At 35.3% G+C, this 10,754-nt stretch overlaps 1 protein-coding gene across 2 annotated transcripts in view; it reads left to right on the forward strand.

The window, feature by feature from the left end:
* Positions 1-10,754, forward strand: part of LOC136037777 (MFS-type transporter SLC18B1-like) — a 62,199-nt gene that overhangs the window by 17,319 nt on the left and 34,126 nt on the right. For both annotated transcript variants that reach the window (XM_065720597.1, XM_065720598.1), the window contains exons 3-4: positions 7,800-7,873; positions 10,466-10,613. In XM_065720597.1, the coding sequence (XP_065576669.1) occupies positions 7,800-7,873; positions 10,466-10,613 (222 nt within the window). The remainder of the gene's footprint in view (positions 1-7,799; positions 7,874-10,465; positions 10,614-10,754) is intronic.

Raw genomic sequence — 10,754 nt, forward strand, 5'->3', positions numbered from 1 at the left:
CAATGTCCCCATGAAATTCGGCTGAAACTGTAAGGAGGATTGTCAGTTCCCTTTTTCAAATTGGCAACACACTTCCAAAAAGTATCTATAGACTGATTAAAATCTAAATCTGCCTAACTCATAAATTGAAGGCGTCTCCACTTTGTGTTCAACTTCTCAAGATCGACATGAAGGAAGTATTGTTTAAATATCTCAAACAGAGGAAAAATTGAATTTACTTGCCTGGAATTGTTGAGAAAGACTTGAAATTTCAATATTTCAAATGCTAAAGCTAAATACAATTTCAAATGCTAAATAGCCTTTTTTTACTTCTTGCATTTGGCGCTCCTCTAAGCGAGCGAATTGAAATTCACTAAGGAAATTGGCTCCTATTTCTTGAAAAAGGGATGAGTCACTAGACTTTAATTTATGGGTATTCTTACGCATTAAATTCGGCTTTTAGTGTGTTAACACTGGGTAAAACATGTTTAAGAAACGAATAAAAAATTTTTACTTTTGGATCAACTCGAATAAAGATAGACAGCACCCATGCTCTTTCCATCTAATAATGGTATCTTAAAAGACTCAGAGAGTACAACCCATTGTTCAATGAAGCGGTTGGCAACTCATTCAAATACCAACCTTCTTGTTGCCCATTGGTAGAGTAGAGCAGTTGATGTTCCGCAGCCTGTAGCAAAAAATTAAGTTCTTTCAGCACTGCTTATAGATGCACACTTCCTGAAAGTTATGATATTTCATGACGATGACATTCAGTGTTATGATATTTCATGACGATGACGGTCAATATTATGATATTTTATGACGTTTAATAATTAGGAACGTCACGACTGAATTGCACGGTGTCAGAAGGAAGTTTTTACAGGCAGCAGAAGAAAAGAGCTAAAACAAGTGACGAACACCATTAATTATTGCAAGCCAGGGTAAATCATGTTTAATTAAAGTGGTTAAGCCGTTTTGTTTGCCTAGCAATATACTGGCATTGTCCTGAAGCTGAATTTCATTTGAGTCGAGATCGCAGAAACCTATATTAAGAAAGAAGAATTTCATCACGAGATTCAACACAGCAATCTTCTATATATATAAAAATAAGTTGTTTGTCTGTTGACTGACGTCATGTTTGTGTGTCGACTGAAATCATCTTTGTCGACTGACGTCATTATAAGGATTGAGCTGTATGTCGTCATGAAGTTGTTTGTCGACTGACGTCATGTTTGTCGACTGACGAAATTACAGACCGGGACACCGGGACACAAATGACGACCGGGACACTCGAAGAGAAATTACAGACTGGGACACCGGGACACAAATAACGACCGGGACACAGGGACACAACTACAACGGGGACGGTGGGGGGCACAGGGGGATATATAAATGACGACGGGGACACGGGGAATGTTCGATTAGCAATCACCATCAACAAAGCTCAAGGACAATCATTAGAATAATGAGGTATAGATCTGAATACGGATTGTTTTTCCCATGGACAATTATATTTTGCATGTTCAAGAGTCGGTAAACCCGACAATCTATTTATATGCACAGACAATGGGACAGCGAAGAATGTTGTATATTCGCAAGTTTTACGTAGTTAAAAACATATATATCTATCTATATTCACAGGTGGGACACAGGGGCACAACTACAATGGCGCGTAACGACTTACGCGCGGGGGGGGGGGGGCTTGGGGGGCGTGAAGCGCCACCCCAATAGCTAGTAGAATATATTACTACTATTATATCTGGGTGCTCAAAGGGGGGAGGGGTTGGAACCACAGAAAATTGACTATGATACTTTTTTTGTCACTATCAGCTGTTCACTATCAAACAGTTCGTGGTAACGAACTGTAGTAAGGAGCGACCCGGCTCAATAGTAACCAAAACTCTAAAAAATTGAATTTTGATATCAATAGCTACATCAAAAGAATCGCATTTTAATGCTGATTTTAAATATATAAGTTTCATCAAGTTTAGTCAAGCTCCTATCTACAAAAATGTGGAATTTTGTATTTTTTGCCAGAAGACAAATCACGGGTGCGTGTTTATTTGTTTTTTTTTTTTTTTTTTTTTTTTTTGTTGTTTTTTTTCCCCAGGGGTAATCGTATCGACCAAGTGGTCCTAGAATGTCGCAAGAGGGCTCATTCTAACGGAAATGAAAAGTTCTAGTGCCCTTTTTAAGTGACCAAAAATTGGAGGGCATCTAGGCCCCCTCCCACGCTCATTTTTTTCCCAAAGTCAACGGATCAAAATTTTGAGATAGCCATTTTGTTCAGCATAGTCGAAAACCATAATAACTATGTCTTTGGGGATGACTTACTCCCCCACAATCCCTGGGGGAGGGCTGCAAGTTACAAACTTTGACCAGTGTTTACATATGGTAATGGTTATTGGGAAGTGTACAGACGTTTTCAGGGGGATTTTATTTTGTTTGGGGGTGGGGCTGAGGAGAGGGGGCTTTGTTGGAGGATCTTTCCTTGGAGGAATCTGTCATGGGGGAAGAAAAATTCAATGAAAAGGGCGTAGGATTCTCTAGCATTACTATAAGAAAACAATGAAAAATAAACATGAAAACGTTTTTTCAAATGAAAGGAAGAAGTAGCATTGAAACTTAAAACGAACAGAGATTATTACGCATATGAGGGGTTCTAAAAATACTTTAGCATAAAGAGCGAGGTATCTAGGAGGAGATAAATACCTTGCTCTTTATGCTAAAGTATTTTTAGTAATTTCAACTATTTATTCTACGGCCTTTCTGATTCAGGGGTCATTCTTAAAGACTTGGGACAAAACTTTACGATTTAGTGTACAGAAGGAGGTATTAACGAGGGTACAAACCCCCTCATATACATAATAAAAATTAAAGAATATAAAAGTTTGTTATGTAAGTTAATTCTAAAGTTACGTATATTTTTTGCTAATAAAAAAATTCGTTAAAATTAAAATTAATAGTTGCCTTTTTATGTAACCGAAAAATTGCATGGCAACTAGGCCTCCTTCCCCATCCCATATTTCTCAAAATCGTATGATCAAAACTAAGAGAAAGCCATTTAGCCAAAAAAGGAATTAATATGCAAATTTCACTTGAATAGTTTACGTGTGGAGAGTCAAAATCAATCATGCATTAATTCAAAAACGTTCAGAAATTACATAAAAAAAAACTAGTTTTTTTAACTGAAAGTAAGGAGCGACATTAAAACTTAAAACGAACAGAAATTACTCCGTATATGAAATGGATTGTCCCCTCGGCAATCCCTCGCTCTTTACGCTAAGGTTTGACTCTTTGCCACGATTATGCTTTTTAAAACAATTAAAAGCTTTAGCGTAAAGAGCGAGGGATTGCAGAGGGGACAATCCATTTCATATACGGAGTAATTTCTGTTCGTTTCAAGTTTTAATGTCGCTCCTTACTTTCAGTTAAAAAAACTAGTTTGTTTTATGTAATCTCATATTAAAATAACAAGCTTTTGTTTAAAACCTGCAAAAAAGACTTTAAAAATAATGTAAATGTACTGCCGGTGATACACAAGAAATTACTCTTTGTTTTTCGTTTTGTTCAAATATTGTGGTCTCAGGTGTCTTCACTGTTAGATACGAGGTTTGTCGACAGGTCTTCCGTGGGATGTTTAAACACTGTTGCCATCACTTGTATGAATTTTGAATCTATAATTTGAATTTGAATTATCAGTTGAATTGAAACTGAAGAACTTAAATTTTGACAATGTAGAAAATAAATGGAGTATTTCAAGAAAAGAGTTAAAGAAGCAGCAGATTTTTTTTTCTTATGATAAAATTGGTGATAACAGGCTGCTAAAAGCTTGAGACTTAATATAGAACTAGTCAAACATTGACCTAGGTTTGAGGAAAGTTAGAAATACAGCTGGGAATACAGCTTTAAGTTTGATAGAAGAGAGAAGGAGCTTGTACAGAAATTTGCAGGGGGTAGATGTTCCGGAAATAAAAGGAAAAATAAGGGAAATAGAAGAAGTCGCAGGGTGAATTAAGGTGGTACGAAAGGGGTGCCATGGACAAAGATGTCGAGGATCTGGAAGATATCACCAGAAGTAAGATACCGCAGTGGCATACTAAGAAATTAAGAGGAAATAGTCATTACGGACTTTTCCTAGTAAAAGATAGAAACAGTGAATGACTAGTGATAAAAAAAAAAGTGTAAAAGAGAGGTGGCAAAACATTTTGAGTGTGTTTTACCGAAATAAAAAAAAAGAAAAAAAAAGTCATCAACTGAAAGTAAGAGACTGCATTAAAAATTAAAGCAAACAGAAATTATTACTTATATTAGGGGGGTTGTCCCCTCATTACCTCACTCTTCACACTAACATTTTTTAGTGCTTTTAAAAAAAGCTTCCCATTGTTCTGATTAAACAACCCTTGTGTTTCAGGAGTCGTTCTTAAGGAATTGGGACAAAAAGTTAAACTTAGCATAAAGAGCGAGAAATTGACGAGGGGGTAGCCCCCCCTCAAAGATAAGAATAAAAAAAATTTACAATTTTGAAATGAAAGAAGATTTATCTTGTGAAAAGGAGTTCGGCAGTACTAAAATTATTTCAAAGTAATAAGGTATCAGGTGCTGATAGCTTGGTAAGTTATTTTTGAAATATTATGGTTGAGGAGTCAGTGATAATATACTAAAAAATATGAACATGATTTGTGAAAAAGCTGCCAATTAATATCAGAAGAATTTTGATGTAACCCCTTTTATAACAATGGTTATAAGAGTCAGTGTGATGATGATGTTACTTATTAGATTAAGAGAAGTTGTAGGTAAAGTTTCAAGAGAAGAAAAGGGCGGTTTTAGTAAGGGGAGTTGAGTTGCCTACCAAATTTTCACTCTTAAATAAAAGATTGTGAACAGGCATTCGATTCAGCTGATAAAAAAGCTCTGGTGAATGTCCTATCCCTGGATAGTATACCAGATAAGTATTTAAATGATCAGTGCACTGCGCGAGGATAATGTTGATGCGGTAAAGTTTAAGAAGTAAAGTTAGCAGTTGGTTCAGTGTTGAATCAGAAGTTACGAAGGAGTTGCGCCCCATCCCCTCTTTTAAGGAGTAAGCTCTATCCACGCTTATAATACAGTCCAAAATGGGGATATAGAACTCTTCTATAGAAAGATATTGGAGATGATTCTAGTGCTTTACATAAAATGTTTGCAAAATAATTGAGTGTTTGGAGGTTTTCAGAGTTGAGAGTACAAGGATAGTTTTGAAAATTAATCTCAAGTAGACATTGTCGCTAGAAATAAATCAATAGAATCAACTAGAAATAAATAAATTAGATATTAATAAACACAAATTATTAATTAATAACTAGTAATTAATAAATAACTAGAAACAAATAATAGAATCAACTAAAAAATAAATGATGGCGAATAGATGATGTTAAAAAACAAGAACATAGATCAACTAATCTGGTGTACTATACAAGGATCTAACATTCACTGAAGGTTCTTTATCAGCTGAATCAAATGCTTCCGATTTTGAATAATAGATTTGCCACTTTGCTCAAGAAAGTTTTTAGTGTGAAGTATGTAGAAAGTATATGGTAGACAAAGAGGATTAATGATGTTAAAAACAAGAAAATAGATCAGCTAATCTGGTATACTACACAAGGATATGAAATCCACTGAGGCTTTTTTATCAGCTGAATCAAATGCCTCTTCATATTCTAGAATCAGGTAAAGAATACGGCATTAGGCTTACCGGTGGTAAGTCTTAATTTACAGTCCCTACCGGTGGTGCTGATCTCAGTTTCTTGGCCCTTACCTTCTTTTACCCTTACCTGTTTACCTTCTCCAGATTTCTCCAGGTACCCATTTAGAGCTGGGTCGACTCTGGCTGAGCTTACAGAGTCACGCCACTGACCACCGTCCCAAACTAAATAATTGGGTACACTAGGATTCGAACCCTCGCCCTCCTAGACAAAGGATCCTGAATCCAGCGTAAAATAGTCTAAAATACTAAGTATAAAATTGGGGGGGGGGGTTAAGGGCTCGAACCCCTCCAAAATTTTGTCAGACTCTGAAATATAATAAAAATCCATATAAAAAATTTTTGATGTGTTTTTAAGTTTTTTTATCTGGACCAAATGATGAAAGGTAGGGCCTGAAATACGGAGCAACATAAAGTTCATTACTGTGTTTGTTCTTGATAGCTTCGGCAAGACTATGCCTGGAGAGTCTGCATTTTAGATCAAGAAAATCTTGCTGGGAAACAAGAAAATAGTGGATAGCTTCACTTACCTGGCTGGTAGTATTAGAAACAATAATGTTAAGTGATGAATATGTAAAAACTAGAAAAGCCAAGACACAGGGTGATATCTGCAGTTGAAAAAAATTGGACAAATTGGAAAGTAGGTCTGTGAGCTTAGCTTGGAGAAAATAAGCTCAAAAGATTGAACGTCGCGGTTACGACAATGGCCAAATTTGGATCTGATGCATGGGTACTTCGAAGCACTGAGAAAGATTTGTTAAATTTTTCCGAAGAAATTATCCAAGGATGATTTTAGGAATTTGTTTGACTATTTGTAGTATTTCTTAGTCCTAATACTTCGTGTTGTTGTTAGGACGTTTATCAAACAGTACGAAGAATACAAGCTGTACGAAGAATAGGGCTCGGTGCACTTCTTAGAGTTAATATGAAAAAAAGGTTTAAGTAGCTGTGCCAATTTTTAGAAATAAAGAATGGCAGATTGCCGAGATTGTGCTTTTTCGTCATTCATTAGGGTTAAAAAGAAAGCAGGCCGGTACTCTAATGAGAAGAGAAGAGGTCATAAGAAAGAATTTATAGAAAATTGGAACTACATGGGCAGAGGTAAAGAGTGAAGCATTGAATAGGTTGAGGTAGAGAAGCATGCGCAGTTATGTTTGGCTCGTGTGGTTTGGTGCTACAGTGTCTTGTTAAAATTAGCAGTACGTATATTTATTTATTCATTGCTTGTTTAATTGTTTTGTAACAGGGTTACCCGAATACACTGGTGTCAGGACACGTACGAACTCAGCTTACCCTACTAGACTACCGGATGATATTTTTTCAATTTTAGAATATATACTATTGTTTCCACTGAATAAATTGTTTCGTTTATTTCACATTGTTTTATTTTTTAAATATCCTTTGTTCTAATGTAAAGAAGTAAATTACTTACAGTATACGCATTAATTATACATTACTTGTTTGCCTGTTTTAGATAGCAAATTTGTTTCAACATTAAAGCTCCCATTGACTATTCAGAAAAAATCATTCTTTGGCCATTTTTTGGTAGCCTTTAATAAATCTTTACTTTTTTGTGTATTGGGGTCCCTTAGCACAGTGACTCCTCGGGAATGTACTGCTGAAACTGACCGAAAAAATTAAAATAGTTCTGGCCCGTTTTTATTCTTCCTTTGGGGAAGCTACACACATCCAGTGTTTCTAAGGTTTCTTACTGATCAAGGGCAAAAAGTGCTTAGCCCATTTTCAGACTTTTTAACACTATTCCCTCTTTCAACAAATGTGTGGTCTCATTGGCTTATGTAATGATCCCTGAAGGCTTCAAACTATTCAGGCAAGAAAGATTGAACATGTTAGCCCTTTTTCACTTAAAACCTGTCGGTAAATAGAGGAGTATGTATGAAACTTGCGTAACAGGGTCCTTGCCCATGAATCTGTATAGATTATGTCATCCCAGTTATATTTGTCTGATTTTTCGACTTATTATCCGTTGTCTTTTAAAGAAAATAATGACAAATTTTGGATTGTGACAAATGATAATTTGGTTGAAGAATGCACTTTAACGTTCTTTTTGTTGCAGTTAAATGTCATCGGTGCCAAATTTGTATTCACTACCGGCAGCTTCGTTGTTGCTCTGTGTACATTGCTATTTGGGTAAGTCCAAATGTGTTTTTATAATTTCGTATCTTCATTTTCATAGTGCACAAACTGCCATATTGTCATAAACTGTCAAACATATTGTCATAAACTGTCAAACTGTCATAAACAGTGAGTCCATTTGAGCCAGTGATGGAATTCCACCATTTTTGACAACCGGGTCACTAGAACTCAAGAAATTTGAGAATCAAGTTTTTAAAACCTGGCTGAATGCTGCCAGAGGTGAAAACGGTTTAACTCCTCCTTCTCATTTTTGAAGCTTATGGTTGCGATAAAGAAATCCCAAAGTCAATCACTGAACGTTGTAATATTAAGGCCGAAAGAATTATTCTCCACTGTCACTATAAATAGATAGATAAATAGATAAGTGTATTTGAAAAGCCCATGGGCCATATATACACAAAAATATAAATAAATAACAAACAAGCAAGGAAATTAAACAACAGTATGAATTACAAACACGCACAAAAGGAAATACACCGCAAAAATGCCTAATCTAACAGCAAAAGAAATCAATCATATAAAACTTTTTCTTCTTATTAAGGATTTATCTTTATACACTCCCACTCGAAATATTGTGGTTGGGTTACTATTTTGCACAATACCCGGAAATATCAAATTAATCCCATGCAAATAAATTCCCGTAACTTCTGGTAATTTCCCGTATATTGATCTGTATGAAATTTGAAAAATTCCAATCCCTATGATAATTCCCTATTATATTCACCACATACACATATGGGGCTCTAGACCAAGATTCTCTCCTAAAAAATTATTTCATTTTGTAAACTTTCACTAAAGTACTTTATTATTATTATTTTTTTTTGAAAAATTTCTACCCTAGCCAAGATAAGCGTTTGGGGAATATACTATTAAAAAATTGGATTAACAGTTGACCCACATGAGCCAACGATGTTGTGAGCTAAAACCAAATTGGCTGACAATAAACAGTGATAGCAAGGGTGCTTATTGCACTAAAATATGCTAAAAAAAAGTCGTCACAGCACACCAAACAAAACAGGAAGAATTTTGCTGCAATGACGCTATACCTGACGCTATCAAAAATAGACGCTATAAGTAATGTATAAGACGTCATTATAAGTAATGACGCTATAAATGACGCTATCAAGTGTCCTAGTTTTCTTTCTCTCTCTATCTCTCCCTATTTCTCACATAAGCCTAATTTATAGTTCATTCGTTTCTTTGTTACCTTGTTGACTATATCAAAGAACTATTTTGTTATTTCCTAAAATATCCTTAAATTATCTGTAAAATGAAAGCTGTAATCATAAAATATTATTTAAAGAGCTTGAAAGCCTTGTTTTCAGCAAAATATTAAGTAAATTCTATATTGATTGAATAAAAAGCTCAATTTTGAAACACAAAACTCTGTATTTCTAAACCTATCACAGACTTCTTTTTAGACTTACAAATTTTATACTGAAAATTTCTAGGAAAATTGTATTAATTCTCACCAACAGGGCTGGATTTTTAGCTTGGATGGTTTTAGGCCCAGACATTTTTGCCACTCCGTTTTTGCAAGATTTTCGCAGAAATTCCCTGAAAACTCAGGGATAGTGGAAGCACTGATCTAAACGCAACTGAAGAGCCAAAAGTAATGAAACAGAGAGGTGATAACAAACTCTCAGCTGGAATTCTTGGGAGACATCTGACAGTTTATAAATGGCCATGGAATTCCAGTGTTCTTTTAAAATCGCTTTTTGTGAACAGGCACCGCGGCGGTGGGGTCCACTTGACACTTTGATGATATATCACTTCAGACCGATTTTGATTAAGAAAAAGTCACTCCCTGGTAATTTGCCACGTCTGCTGGCATTTTGCGCCCCCTAGGCCGGGGCCTAGAGGGCGTATTGGTAAATCCTGGCCTGCTCACTAAGTTCAGCATTCATAATTGCAATATAATGTGATACTGAGCCGTGCAAAAACTGCTTTCTTCGTTTAATTTTAACTTAAGTGTGACACATCTGATCGCACATGTGAAAGGATCGCATGTGCCATCACATAATTACGCTTTGGATTTGGTTCTTGAAATTAGCAATTCTTATAAGTCATAAAATAGTTTCTATGTCTTTTAAAAGGTGTGTCACACTGAAGTTGAGAATTGAAAATAGTAATGTTCTTGGCTTACACAGAAATTTCCATCAGATTCAGTGAGAACCTTGCTTGTAGATGATACAAATTTTATTCATATGAAAAGATAGACTTGGACCTATTTTGGACGGTTATGGAAGGGATTGTTCATGAATTCTTATTAGAATTTGAAGCAGACATAGGAAATATTTTTGTATAAATATTCATATTAATCACGATCAATTCTTCTTTTGTCTAACCATTTTCCAGGGTTCTCTCTAATTTTTATGAATAAAAAGTTGTTTCTTTGATAATTATCGTCCATAGATACACGAACTTGAAATATAATTTGTTAATTTTTATTAACGTTCATTTTTGGCGAAATTTTGGAGAATATAAATTTCTTTTGAGGTAATTTGGGGACAGGGAAAGCACTTATCATAATCCCTAACACAGCTATCCCACGTGCATATTTTAACATCTAGTTTATTTTTATAGTTTACTTGACCTGGTGAACGGGCATGCCAGTTTTATCGGGCTATCCTTTGCAATCAGAATAATTGAAGCTATTGGCAATGCTGGCTATTTAACTGCAAGTTATTCCTACCTTGCAGCGGAGTTTCCAAGCACAGTTGCCACGGTATTTGTAAGTAGATCTTAAGTGTTTTACAAAATACTGTAAAAATGAATACGGAGATATTAACTACCCACCACTTTCAAAAAAATTGAAACCGCAATATTTATTACAACATTGCCACGTTATAAACTAGGCGAGATGAAAAATATA

This window comes from Artemia franciscana, chromosome 17, assembly GCF_032884065.1.
Source record: "Artemia franciscana chromosome 17, ASM3288406v1, whole genome shotgun sequence".
NCBI classification, from domain to species: domain Eukaryota; kingdom Metazoa; phylum Arthropoda; class Branchiopoda; order Anostraca; family Artemiidae; genus Artemia; species Artemia franciscana.